Source organism: Aspergillus puulaauensis, chromosome 5, assembly GCF_016861865.1.
Source record: "Aspergillus puulaauensis MK2 DNA, chromosome 5, nearly complete sequence".
NCBI classification, from domain to species: domain Eukaryota; kingdom Fungi; phylum Ascomycota; class Eurotiomycetes; order Eurotiales; family Aspergillaceae; genus Aspergillus; species Aspergillus puulaauensis.
Window position 1 is genome coordinate 3,699,438 of NC_054861.1, and position 13,293 is coordinate 3,712,730.

At 50.7% G+C, this 13,293-nt stretch overlaps 8 protein-coding genes across 8 annotated transcripts; 5 read left to right on the top strand and 3 right to left on the bottom strand.

Annotated features, from left to right (window-relative positions):
* Positions 1–83: 83 nt before the first annotated feature.
* Positions 84–1,200, top strand: APUU_51418S (uncharacterized protein; the record flags this gene model as incomplete). Its single annotated transcript, XM_041706524.1, has 5 exons — positions 84–346; positions 405–427; positions 486–505; positions 564–949; positions 999–1,200. 5 exons carry the CDS (start codon positions 84–86, stop codon positions 1,198–1,200), a joined length of 894 nt encoding a protein of 297 aa, XP_041558901.1.
* Positions 1,201–1,771: 571 nt separating this feature from the next.
* APUU_51419A (tautomerase family protein) lies at positions 1,772–2,218 on the bottom strand (the record flags this gene model as incomplete). The annotated part of the gene is made up of 1 exon (XM_041706525.1): positions 1,772–2,218. One exon carries the CDS (start codon positions 2,216–2,218, stop codon positions 1,772–1,774), a length of 447 nt encoding a protein of 148 aa, XP_041558902.1.
* A 645-nt stretch (positions 2,219–2,863) lies between these two features.
* APUU_51420S (alpha/beta hydrolase) lies at positions 2,864–3,865 on the top strand (the record flags this gene model as incomplete). Its single annotated transcript, XM_041706526.1, has 4 exons — positions 2,864–3,171; positions 3,241–3,323; positions 3,391–3,544; positions 3,613–3,865. 4 exons carry the CDS (start codon positions 2,864–2,866, stop codon positions 3,863–3,865), a joined length of 798 nt encoding a protein of 265 aa, XP_041558903.1.
* Positions 3,866–4,445: 580 nt separating this feature from the next.
* Positions 4,446–5,333, bottom strand: APUU_51421A (MBL fold metallo-hydrolase; the record flags this gene model as incomplete). Its single annotated transcript, XM_041706527.1, has 1 exon — positions 4,446–5,333. The coding sequence occupies one exon, from the start codon at positions 5,331–5,333 to the stop codon at positions 4,446–4,448; it is 888 nt and encodes a 295-aa protein (XP_041558904.1).
* A 389-nt stretch (positions 5,334–5,722) lies between these two features.
* APUU_51422S (tautomerase family protein) lies at positions 5,723–6,244 on the top strand (the record flags this gene model as incomplete). Its single annotated transcript, XM_041706528.1, has 2 exons — positions 5,723–5,899; positions 5,957–6,244. 2 exons carry the CDS (start codon positions 5,723–5,725, stop codon positions 6,242–6,244), a joined length of 465 nt encoding a protein of 154 aa, XP_041558905.1.
* A 571-nt stretch (positions 6,245–6,815) lies between these two features.
* APUU_51423S (cytochrome P450) lies at positions 6,816–8,388 on the top strand (the record flags this gene model as incomplete). The annotated part of the gene is made up of 3 exons (XM_041706530.1): positions 6,816–6,869; positions 6,924–7,460; positions 7,513–8,388. The coding sequence occupies 3 exons, from the start codon at positions 6,816–6,818 to the stop codon at positions 8,386–8,388; spliced, it is 1,467 nt and encodes a 488-aa protein (XP_041558906.1).
* A 1,306-nt stretch (positions 8,389–9,694) lies between these two features.
* Positions 9,695–11,530, top strand: APUU_51424S (CFEM domain-containing protein; the record flags this gene model as incomplete). The annotated part of the gene is made up of 8 exons (XM_041706531.1): positions 9,695–9,718; positions 9,769–9,904; positions 9,951–10,129; positions 10,184–10,220; positions 10,268–10,335; positions 10,381–10,763; positions 10,811–10,878; positions 10,941–11,530. The coding sequence occupies 8 exons, from the start codon at positions 9,695–9,697 to the stop codon at positions 11,528–11,530; spliced, it is 1,485 nt and encodes a 494-aa protein (XP_041558907.1).
* Positions 11,531–11,655: 125 nt separating this feature from the next.
* APUU_51425A (NAD(P)/FAD-dependent oxidoreductase) lies at positions 11,656–13,275 on the bottom strand (the record flags this gene model as incomplete). The annotated part of the gene is made up of 2 exons (XM_041706532.1): positions 11,656–12,639; positions 12,694–13,275. The coding sequence occupies 2 exons, from the start codon at positions 13,273–13,275 to the stop codon at positions 11,656–11,658; spliced, it is 1,566 nt and encodes a 521-aa protein (XP_041558908.1).
* Positions 13,276–13,293: the final 18 nt, after the last annotated feature.

Genomic DNA, 13,293 nt, shown 5'->3' on the forward strand with positions numbered 1-13,293 from the left:
CGTCTGGCTCTATTCGCGTTTGCACTGGGTTCGCCCAAGATGGTACATTCGTTACTATATCGTTCAATGCTGCATCAACCTTAATGGCGCTTCTTTCCCCGGACTTTGTTCTCCCAGAGGTCACGGAGGCTGACATGGCAGTTGCTTCAATTGCATGGGGGTTCACCATTGGCTTTGGGTGGCTAACTAGCTGGACAGCGGTGAAGCAGACGGTGAACATCTACAAGAGGAACGGCCGCCGCGCTTTCCGAAATGCCTATGTATGGATGATATGGCTGGAGATTATAGTTTGCTTGATATTTAGCATAATCTGCTGGCTATATGTGAGGGGTGTGATTCCACCAAGGTGAGGCTGCATCCATCCGAGATAGCGGCGAGGGAGCGAGTGCTGACTGAATTGTGAGCTTTGCTTTCTATTTCGGCATTGGTATAATATATCCAATTCGGCCCCGTGCTATAATATCAGCGAGCTGACTTTGTGCAAGTTACACTATGGGCCCTGCAGGTAAATCAGTGGCTCTGCATAGTCTAGAGAGACATATTAACCCTGCGAACTTGACCAGGTCCAATTCCTCCTGCAGATCATCATTAATCGGTGTGCATTACTCCTTCTGGACCAAAAGAAGGCCACATATCTCAAGGCCGCCGTCGCCACCCTCATCACCGCGGTCAACATTTCGGTCTATATCATCTGGGTTCCTGCTCGTCTGCAGATCTCAGAGAACTATATCTGGATCAACGAGCGCTGGGACCGTTGCGAGAAGGTGATCTACCTCCTTGTCGACGGGGCGCTCAACTTCTATTTCATTCATATCGTTCGATCGAACCTCGTATCGGCCGGTCTGCTGAAGTACAAGACCCTGATCTATTTCAATATGAGTATTATCGGGATATCCCTCGGCATGGACGTCCTCATCATATCCATGATGAGTTTGCAAAATACATTCGTGTAAGTACAGTTGACAGCTAAATAGAGGCACTGCTGACACCGCTACAAGGTATATGCAATTCCATCCTCTGGCGTATATGGTCAAACTCAACATCGAGCTATCAATGGCGGATCTGATTGGGAGGGTTGCTGGAGATCGTTCCTGTGGCACCATCTATCAAGACGCACCGGACAGCCTGGAGCAGCCTGGGGTGGACAATATGCAAGTGGTTGATTTAGGCTCCGTCTACAGGAGCACACCACTCATTTAACGTATACTCTTTGTATGCAACTCAAGTACCAATTATATCGATTATAGAAAGTATGTGGGTACCAAGGGTATCATGATTAGAAAGATCCCGACTCCGCGTCCAAGGGCGGCTGAACATGCGAGAGGAGGAACGCAGCATACCTCTGCCATATCTTGTTCTTGTGCGAATCTGCATAATCGCAAATCCCTCGGACTACCAGAGACGGAATTGTAGACATGGTCCCGGCAGGTTCGGTCAATATCACTAAATTGCAGGCAGTAGAGGATAATATCAGCCACTTTGTTGGTGCTCGCTATATTCCTAGATTGAACGTGCTAAACCTCGTTATTGACCTATTGACACAGCATGGGCTCATTGGCTATTAGTTTAAAGAATCCACCTTGGCTGCCAACTCCACCACGCAGGTTATGAATTTGGATATACAGCAATCCTAGGCGCAACGCTTGTGTACCTCTCATCCGACATTGCACGGTGTATACTCGATCGCGTTGCACGAGCGCCACCGTTATATATCTTGTATTTTCGCTGCTGCAGTTCTAGATAACAGGAGTTACAAGCTCAAAGTAAGATCTTAATAGGCGCCGCTCCACACGGTTGGTTTGTTATCCTTCGCCCACCGCTCCTCGGCATCGCTCCCAAACGGGGGCGGAATCATTCCATTGACGCGCCAGAGTCTCCGCTCGGTCTCATCGACATGAAATTCCCAATCATATCCCTTGTCAGCAATATGCGGCTTCAAGGCGTTGTCGAAGGCAGCAGCGGTGCGTTTATAAGCCAGGTCATCATCCTCAAGCCGAACAGCAATGTGATCAGCGACGATTCGAATGAAAGGTTTGTCGGTTTGAGGTTCACCTCCAATCCAGACGTCCCGGGGCGAGAGCTTAACGAAGTTGATGACGACGTAAAAGGCTGGAAGACCAATTCCAGTGTATATGTTCGTTATGTCTTTGCTTAATGCTCGCTTCGCGGCGTCGTCGTCAAAAGTGCCCGGGGGGTGGAAAACGAGCCAAAGGGGCATGTTGAGAGTATCCGATATAGTTTCAAAGCCTGTGAAGAAAGTCTTAGGAATAGACGGTACAGAAGTAGAATGCAAGATCAAATCATGAAAAACGGCCTTGAAGTGAAGGAAGCCAGGTGGTTATGGTGTATAAGTACAGAAACTCACCTCCAACATGTAGGGCGTTTCTTCGGTTATTTTACGGATCAACAGACCTTCTTCTCCACAGACGGGATGAGGAAGCTGTATCTTCCGCTTACTTATGACTGATCATGCCGCTTGAAAGATGGCCAAACAATCCGGCTTCAATGACGGCCATGTCAGACACGTAGCTGTGGCTATAGATGAGCGCCGGCGAGATCACTAATCACCCAGATACTCCGAAATTTGTGGGGAAGTACTGGGTAGCTTAGCTATTATTTTCATAATCCCAGTAGAGTCTTAAACACATACTCTCGTTCAGTATTGAAATACCTCGTTCCTCGCTCCTCGTGTGTTGAGACCTGTCAAATACATATATTCGGAGAGCAAAAAAAGTACAGCGAACAACAAGTAGCTTCCATGATGCCTTTAAGAGATATTAAATTCAGAACCTCAGACGGCCTCACCCTTCGCGGATGGCTGTTCATCCCCGATTCCTTTACTGGGGAGTTACCATGCCTCGTCATGGCACACGGATTCGCAGCCCACAAAGAAATGGGGCTGAGGCCCTTCGCGGAATATTTCACATCCAACCTTCGGATCGCCTGTCTTGCCTACGATAACCGTTGCATTGGCGCGAGTGACGGCGAGCCAAGGAGAGAAATCATCCCGGCACTACAAATCAGTGACTACTCAGATGCTATTACCTTTGCGCAGTCTCTGCCGGAGATTGACGCCGGGAAAATTGCTATCTGGGGCAGCTCGTTCAGTGGAGGGCATGTTCTTACCGTTGGTGCTGTCGATCGTCGCGTGAAAGCTGTAATCAGCCAGGTGTAGGCTTCCCTTTAAGACCGTGAGCGCTAGTTTGAACGGTGTGTGTCTAACGTACCGTGTCTGAGCAGGCCATTAACCAGCGGATGGGATACCTTCCATCGTATAAACAGGGCCGATTTTGTGCCAAGTCTCAACCAGTTATTTGCGGATGGTGAGTTTCAAAGTGCTCTAATGGAAAAAGAAATACTCTTGCTGACGAGCTTGCGCGTAAAACATAGATCGCGAGGCTCGTGCTAGGGGGGAAGAGCCCAGTCGGATACCTGTTGTGGACAAGGATCCTCAAGCGCTTTCTTTTCTTCCTTCAGAGGACAGCTATAATGGCTACAATGCAGCAGAAGCGTTGGGTTGGAAAAACGATGTGACAGTAAAGAGGTATTTCCCATCCTACTTAGTACCCTGAGTTCGCAGTGCTCTGGGTCTAACTATCAACTATCAAATAGCCTCGAAGCATTCCGAGCATACGAACCTGCAGCCCACATCCAGCACATCGCTCCGACTCCATTATTGATGATTATTATGGACAATGACGTTGTCACACCTACTGACATTGCACTTGGAGCCTTTGCCAGGGCCAGGGAACCGAAGCAATTGCACCTGCTACCGGGAGGACACTTTGACCCATACGACGGACCACTCTACGCAAAAAATGTCCCCGTTCAGGCGAAGTTTCTGCAAGACAGGCTTTTGGAGTAGGAGCCGGCTATTCGCAGGAGATGTGTCTCACCGTCTTTGCTACCAACCTTCATCGAATGGTTTGAAGGGAGTCAGTGCCGAAGGCCCCCATCCAAGCTCGGTCTTCCGAGAGGTTTTACTGGTGTTTCTAGTTTATGTTAAGTAGACGATTATTCGAGATTATCGGGTTAGTCCTGATTTAAGATGTGTTCGCTAAATTGATAATTGGGCCCACGGCAATGATTTGCATAGCATCGAGGAGAGTGTAGAAAGAATGTCCTCCAAGTTGTTTCCTGTATTATAGAATGAACTAGAGTTATAGATGCAGACGCCTACTCATCCCAAGGGAAGCAAGACGCCAAAGCGACTAAAATCAGGTCTTGAGTGCGCCTGACAAAAGTAATAATGAGATGCAGCTGACACTGGCCGTTCACTTCTGCGCGAAGGAACGAATAAAAATGTGAGCATTTCTACGCGGGATAATGGAACCATTCTGACTGAGGATGACTTCAGCAATCTAACGTCTGCTGGTAGTATTGACTTCTAGTAGGCTATATGGAAAAAGACAATTAATCTCCAGTGCTTTGCTTGTCGATACTACTCAGCTAGCTGAGGGTACTTCGCCAGACACGTAGGCTCCATAACAGCCCCAACCGAGGACCATAGGATTAAACCGGTCTGGATACTTTTCCAGCATCGCAGAATACAGTTCAGTTACACTCTTGGGCTTCGGTGTCTCCTTCAACAGATCAATGAAATCCTGGATATATTTCTTGGTTGACTCCAGATGCCAAACGCCATCCATCTCATCCGCGTTTCGGTGTCCAGGTACCACATACGCTGGATTGAGTGCCTCAACCCTTTCCACGGCTCTGATCCATTCTTGCCGCTTCTCTGGGGAGTTGGCCTCGAAAAGCATTTGATGGACATTGCCGTATACAACGTCCCCGCAGACGGCAAGTCTCAGGTCTGGGACCCAGAGGACGGTTGAGTCGAAGGTGTCGGAATGCCCACATTCAATGGCCTGGAAAGTCCATCTGTTGGCCAAGACAAATTTGTTATCCTCTGGAAGGGGGTTCGGAAGCTGCTGTGGAGTATGAAGTTGGTCCCCGGGAAAAAAGGCGACCCAGGTTGAGGAAAAATACGGTTCAGCGATCTGCTGTTTAATATGATGCACAGTTCCTTTGGTTGCCACTGGCTGCGCCTCTGGAAAGCGTTGCAGCAGCTGAGGGAGGCCGAGGAAATGGTCTGCGTGGCCGTGCGTGATGTAGATGTGGGCAAGCTTTCGTCCCGGCGCAGTTGCCTCAATCCACTTGATCAAGTCCTTGTTCTGGCTGATTGTTATTCCCGTGTCGACGAGGACAGCTTCGTTTGGTGAGAACACCAGAGTGCAGGTTTCCGGAGACCATGTGGTGTTTTCGCGATGGGAGACATGGTCCACGCAGGGGATTGGGGGGACGGTGTAGACGGCTACCCTCAGCCCAGCCATTTTAGAAGTGTGTTTTGTATGAGGATAGGATTTAGCAGTAACCTAGAACACTACACGGCAAGGAGTGTGTCCTTTAAGTGGTCTGTACCCGTCTGTGGCAAGGTCGTTCGTAATTTGGTTTACGCCGGGTCGGACTGATCACTTATCAACAATTTAACCTGATCACATATCAAGAATTCGGCATTCGGAGGGGTTCTATGTCGCACCAACATCTTGATCTGCAGCGGGTGGGGATGATTTAATGGTTATGATCAGTAATCATCGGCAAAGGGAACGAATGTTCACAAGAGCTTATATTGAGGGGAATCGCTTCTATAATGCCATCAAAGCACCTACATATTAGAAATTGCACACATCGCCTCGTTTGTCACATACACCTAATTCACAATATGCCTGACTGGAGAATTTACCATCCTACCGGGACCTTCACCGATCCCGAGCACAAAGAAAAACTCGCCGAGGCCATTACCTCGATATACACTCGAGTCGGGCTGCCGGCATTCTACGTGGTAGTCATATTCATCGAGATGCCTCCGGGCACCCTATACCGAGCCGGAGTATCATGCGTAAGTTCACCAGGACCTAAGTAACAGTCAATCTGCTTCTCACGTATACTTGAGCAGCACGCAGAAGGGGTGAAGCCTTTTGTTCGGCTTACATTCAGCCACATCGCCAGGCACTTTCCTCCGGGTGAGAGCCCTATGCGGACAAACTTCATGAATCGGGTCCACGACACTTTGAAGCCGTACCTTGCAGACAAAGCGTACGACTGGGAGGTCAACGGCGAGGAGCTGGAGCGCGAATTCGTGCATATCAATGGCCTCAGGATTCCTCCTACAGGCTCCGAGGATGAGCAGAGATGGTTCCGTGACAATGAGCCGTCACCGTGGGGTCCTTACCTTGCTGCCTAGCTGTTACCATGTCAGCCGTATTAACCTTTTGCTCAAGACGTTAAATTCCAACTGTTGTCGTATTTCAGAGTGGATGGGCCTGTTGTCCAAGGTGCGGACCGATGTTTTGATAATATTGAACCTTCGTTGCGGCCTGTGTGTATCGGTGTTTGATTTCTCTAGTCCAGCGAAGATGATAATGTACTACATTAGACAAAAGGTAAACGATCAAGCTGAGTTAAGGGCGACGACGTTGCTCCCTCTAGAGGGCGCCTGGGCTTGAGTAAGCGATCTGGCGCGGAGAGTCTCGAACCCTCAGCAGGGTATGTGCCCTTAGAATAATGATTTTTGACCCAAGGTTTTTCGTAGAAGCGCCCAACAGCAGGAAGGTGGTTAGTTAAGTTATATGGACTTGTTACTAAGCAACAAAACGCAGCGTAAAAAACTGGGGGCTACTGGGTATTTCGTGGCGCGGAAATGTGGACATGTCGGGTCGATCCACCCGTGAGTCACTCAGCCCGAAATCAGATCTGAGATATAAAACAATATCCAGCCCATCTTTAAACTTAACCAGCTGCCAGGAACAACCAAAATGGACCGACTTTGGCTGTACGCTGTTATCGGGACTGCCCTCTGGCTCATCCAGGTACCCTCTCGCATCCTCACCATAGGTATACCGGTAAATGACTAACGGGTGTAGAAAATATACAAACTCTCCACCTCACCCCTTCGGCAAATCCCAGGGCCTATCGTTACAAAATTCACTCGCATTCCTCTGAAACTGTCGATTCTAAGCGGTACACGAATTTACTATATCCATTCTCTCCACCAGAAATACGGCCCTATTGTGCGCATCAGCCCCGATGAAGTCTCCATCTCCTCACTCCGCGACTTCAAAGAAATTCACCGTGTCGGGTCCCCCTTTCTGAAGAGTCCGTGGTATAAGAAATTCGTCATGGGTCGTCCGCCGGGGATGTTCGATATGCCTGGTGGGCGGGAGCATGCAGAGAGGAGGAAACTATTTGCCAGGGCTTTCTCGAAGACTGAGTTGCGGAGAGTGTGGGAGGGCGTTGTTAGAGACAAGGTTAGAATGGCTGTGGGACAGATGAAGAATGAATTGGATGCTACCAATTCCGAAAAGAGGTGCGATGTGTTGAAGTGGTGGACGTTCCTGGCGACGGATGTTTCTGGGCATTTGATGTTTGGGGAGGATTTTGGGATGTTGCAACTGGGCGTTGTATGTCCCATTCTTTACTACAAGTCATTGGTGAATACTAACAGGTTTGTAGAAGAACGAGTACATCCACGTCCTGGAATCAACGATGATGGGCTCTGGCATCAATTCCGAGCTACCCCTTGTCGGGTTCATCGGACGACATCTTCCCATCCCCTCGATCAGATCGATGTTCAGGGCATCTGACTATATGACCATATACGGCCGGCGCGCAATTATCAATGCGCGGACGAGTAGCGAGTCGAGCAGGAATATCTTCTCAGGGATGATCCACGAGTCAGAAAAAGGCAGCGACAGTCTAACAGACGAGGACGTCGTCACTGAAGCAGGGAACCTGATTGTTGCAGGGTCTGATACGACGGGAATCACCTTGACGTACCTCGTCTGGGCTGTCTTGAGCCAGCCCCAGCTGCAGCGGGAGTTGGAAAGGGAGGTACAAGATCTAGAGGCGGACTATGATGATGCAACGCTCGAAAACCTGCCATTGCTGAATGCCGTGATAAAGGAAACGCTACGTCTGTACGGCGCCGCACCAGGATCACTTCCTCGCTGTGTCCCTGAAGGAGGCGCGACACTGGGTGGGCAGTTCATTCCAGAAGGTGTAACAGTGAGCACACAGAGCTGGACCATCCACCGGGACGAGAATATCTTTCCGAATCCCGACGCATTTGATGCATCGCGATGGTTGAAGACTGAGAATACAAGTGGGCAGTCACTGTCCCAGATGGCGTTCTCGCCGTTTGGCGCAGGGGCCAGGACATGCTTAGGTATACACCTGGCGTATATGGAACTGAGGCTAGCTGCAGCGGAATTCTTTAGGGAGTGTCGCGGGGTGAAACTCGGGGAGGGTGTAACGTGGGAGACTATGAAACCGGAGAATTACTTTTTGATTGCGCCTTCTGGACATCGCTGTGAGATCGTGAGGGGATAGCTGGTTTCAGCTGATGCCGTGATTGCCGGAGGGCTGAATCACCGTATAGAACGATGGTCCATGCACCTGGATCCTCGAGATGTAACAGGTAGCTTGGACACTTAGCCTAGTTAGTGTTTCACTTCTGGCCTGGACCTGCGTCGACTCTGGGCAAGTGGGAACTCTTCATCATGTCAATATATCCAATCTAGGCACCAAGACTCTTCTCTGATAAAATGAACTCGCACGTGGGAATGGTCCGCGTATAATCTCCAGTCAAAGCGCGAGAGATTGCGTTACGACTGGATAGTAACTGGCGATGTCGCATGTCAACATCTAGGCGAGCCGCACTCAGTACGTGAAGTCTGTTTGCCACCGAGGAATCCAGGCCTGTGGATCTGTTGAATCCTTCTTCATGGCAAAGGAATCAGGATGCAAACCCCGTCTTTCGCCACGACTCGCGGAGGCATTCCAGGCCCATCCTGCGGTGATAGCTATATTTCTCGCATTGTCGCGGCCTTAGCTAGGAAGCTGTGACTGATGAGGAGTGTTTCAATCCTACGATCATGCATGTTGACGAAAAGCCGTTGAGTACAGACCAGTGACAATAGAAGAAGTGGGAATGTAAAAGCTTGGAACAGCTGGACGCACGGGGCGACTCGAACAGCAGCCCAACAAATTAATATACGGAGATAGGGACATAAACCCTGTGGCCGATTGCGGAGCTGGCGAACAGGCCAATGGTTTGCATGGACAAGGCGATAGTGCTCCTGCGGGATTAGCTAGTTCGCTCTGTCCTGCATATTCTGAGTCGAAGGCGTACGCTTGAATCCAGACATTTGTCACAAAGGTAGCCAGGGGCAGGAATCAACACGAATCGGGTCACGGCTGAGGTGGTCGGTATCATCGTAGGGTTAGACAGTTGGTCCAAACACCGCTACAGAGAGAGAGAGTCAGATCCTGCCGGCCCGAGACGCACCAGATGCACCAACCAGCAGACGCAGAAGAGAGCCTGTCATGCTGCTGTATCTGTCAGGCAATTCGAGTCAAGGGCGGAGACTCGCCATTCCTGCTTGGCCCATGCGGAGTATGGACCGTTCGGGAAATATCGCCATCTGCTATGGAGGGTTGACAGTAACTTGCAACTGCCATTAATCAATCCCAGGTCCCAATCCCGAGATGCAGAGGAACTTGTTCCCACACTCTGATCCTGATCGCCGCTTCCCCACGTTCTGTGCCAGCCTCACGCGAGTCATATAACTCACTCCACCTGCCGGACTTCTCGCTCTCGCTTTTTGAGCAGTTTCGATGTCGACTTCGACTGGCGATGGACAGTCTTCCACAGTGTGCTGTATGTGCCTACCTTGAATATTCGGTCAGGGTGCTAATCCCCACCTCCAGCTAACGTGCCTGGTCGGGGCCATAAGCAACTCAACATGCTCCCTGACAAACTTCGCCTGTATCTGCGCCGATGCACAATTAAATGCAGCGCTTGAGCCGTGTATTGCCGGAAGCTGCACTATCAAAGAAGCCTTGAGTTAGCATCCCCCGCCGTCCAGTTTTACACCACTGACAATCCCCAGCCGCCCAGAATTTCTCATACTCAACATGCAATTACCCTGCCACTGAGGATACAACGACCTTTCCTAGAGTAAATGTAGTGGGCATTATCGTTGCGATTATTTCAGTTGCCCTGCGGACAACGAATCGGATACTTATGTGGCAGACGGGGTGGGATGATTATACCATCATCATTGCTTTGGTACACACGTCCCTTGATTTGATATCCAATCGAGGAGAAGCTGACATTTTGAAGCTTGTCGCTGCCGCAATTTCAGGTGTTGGATTTCCACGTACGCCATCAATATCCACCTTATGCTGTAGTTGCTAACCACTGCAGTGCGCACGTATGGTCTAGGCAAGAATATCTGGACCGTCCCCTTCGACCACATTAATGAGACCATGAAGGTACGCCGTATCCTCTACCTTACAATAGAATGCTAACCAAGACAGCTCTTCTTCGTCGAAGAAGTCCTCTACGTCGTCTGCATCGCGGCAATCAAATGCTCCATGCTCCTGCTGTACCTGCGTCTCTTCCCAAATAAACCCGTGCGGTTAGCAATCTACTCAGCTCTGGGAATCACAAAAGTCTGGGGAATCGGCAGTTTCTTCGCACAGGTATTCTCCTGTTCCCCCATGAGCTACTACTGGACTCAATGGGACGGGGAACACGAAGGGAAATGCAGCAACCATAACGCGCTGCTGCTCGCTCATTCTATTATCAATATCGTCCTGGACGTTGTGGTTATCGCCCTCCCGATGCCTGTTCTGTTGAGATTACAAATGCAATGGGAGAAGCGCATCGGGATGTGTCTCATGTTCGCTGTGGGTATTGTGTACGCTTCCCTCTCCTGTACACCAGTCACCGCTAATACGCAGATAGAGTAACAATAATAAGCGTCTTCCGCCTCGTCGAAACAGTCGGCTTCAACAGCACAACAAACCCAACAAGTACCTCCCCTATCACACATTCATACAGAGACAGCGACAGACAGGGACTAACAATAGCGTAGAGGACTTCGTCCCCGTAGGAATGTGGTCCCTACTCGAAATCGACGTCGGGATTATGTGCTCATGCATGCCCGGAATCCGCGCTCTGATTAAACGTCTCTACACAATGTTCTTCCGGAAGCCAACAGGGTATACATACGGGTCTGGGTCTGGGTCATCCCGACGCAGTAAACCAAGCGGTGGTGGATCGAGTTCTCGTGAACAACGGTCCGGCTCGGCGCATCAGCTTTCGTCGAAATCAGATAATTCGAATCTGGAGGCTGGTGCTGGGGGACGGTTTATTCGGCTTGAGGAGGTGGAGGCTAGTGACCTTGAGCGTGATGGTGATGATGGTGCGTGGCCGTTGCGCGATGGTCCGCCGGTTCCGAGGAAGGATTCTTTTGGACATCAAGGGAGCTCTAGGAACCTGGCACCACCAGGGAATATGCAGGGCTGGCATTCGCAATACCCGTCCAGCCCGACTGCAACAAGGCTGTGGCCGCCGCCGCTTGTACCGCAGAGTAGAGAAGGCAGTTTGTTTTCGCTAAAGCCCAGCACGTCGAGGGCGAATTCGGCGCATTTTACGTGGTTCCGGGATGGAGATTCTTCATAGCACTCGGCATACATAATGAACATGTTTGGCGTGACTAGGTGTTTGCAGCATTTCATTATCTTGTAGACAAGCTGGTTAGAGTGCATGGGTCAATTGCCTAACTACCTATCTAGCAATCTATATATCTAATTAGCAGTCAGATAATCCTCAACCGGTGTCCGGTCCTCATAGGCAGCGACCTGCAGCAGCCGATTTAGAAAGTCCGGGGCGTGCATTGTGTTCAGTCGGTCCCGATTGATATGATAGCACTCCGGAAGGCGATGGTCGACGAATTCACCGGCAATCATGGCCACAAGACTCTCGCCCATCATCCAGCATTTGTCCAGTCCCCGGCCGTTGCAGCCCGCAGCAATCCACTGCCGATTGTGTCGCTCGTATGCATTAGGCACTGGGATGACCCCGACAAGGGGCCGAAGGTCGGCTGTGTAGCCCACGCATTTGGATAACAGCGATTGGCAATCTGCCCTATAGGTGCCATCAGATGGTTCATCGGCTGATGATGTAGCAAGATCAACCCAATCCTCCAGTCTCTCGACAGGCTGTCTGAAAAGCCGGTGAATTTGCTCGCGGTGATCGTTCTTTGATAATTGCAGGGCATCTTCTCCGCTCATGGGTAAAAGTCCAGACACAGTTTGCGGTCCTCCTGCAAGGTAGTACGCGTGGGAGGGTCCATCCTGAACCACCGAGTACTGGCCTGGTGTAAATGTGCCGGTCTGGTAGTCAACAGTCGGCCTCTGGACTAACCTCCAGGTGTACTCGCTGGAGTTGTCCGGCGGGAGGGGTGTCAGTCCCTGTACGGACATGGGATGATTCAAAGGGAAGAGTTTCCCTCGTAGTCTAACGTTAAGATGTGCCGCCTGGCCATTGCAGCAGTGTATCACCGAAGATACCCGCAAAAAACCGCGGTTGGTGCGCACCAAGTACGGAAACTGAACGTTAACGGCACTGTACTCGATATCTTGAACAGCCGTGTGAGTCTGGACGGAGAACCGCTCCTTGTTCTCACGCAACATGTCGTTAAATAGAGCAACGACGAGTGCTTTGGGATTCAGGGTTGCCCCCAGGCCCTCGACAGCCCCCCAGGTACTCGGAATCCGGAATCGATACGTCTATTGATGCCCATCAGTTTAGTTCTCCATTGAGCATCGGGGGCAAACACGAACAGTCCCAGCCTCCCCGGCATCCTTCTCCGTAAACTGAGTACCTAGGTGTGCAAACATCTTCTGAAACGCAGGGCCCCAGCGTCGATACAGACCCCGGGCTTCGGGGGCCATTAAATTTGTCACAATTTTAACTGGTCGAAACTGGACTTTCTCCTTATCCTCTGCACGAAGACACGAAACGACTTCGGCCAAACGTGCGAGACTCTTGTGCGAAAGCGCAACCGCCTGGTTAGCATTCCGCACCCCAACTGTTCGCACCAGTTCCCCCCAGTCCATTGCCGTTGCTGGTGCGACCTGACCATGGGTAATCCCACTTGCACCGCTAGCCACATCTCGGGCTTCGAGGACGACGATGGTGTCATTCTCGAAGAACCTGTGGCGAAGCATGGTGTGGGCGACGCTGCATCCGGTGAGTCCAGCTCCGATGATGGCGTAGGTGGCCGTGGGGGTGGCCCCTGGGTCTATGGGTGGCTGGTTGGAATTAGGTGTAGGATACATTGGGTCTTGGGAAGCCAATTCGGTAAACTTGATTCGCTTCTCGTTCGTCCATTGTCTGACGTTCTTGTACGTGGGCGAAGACATCTCGGTGATGGTGGTGGT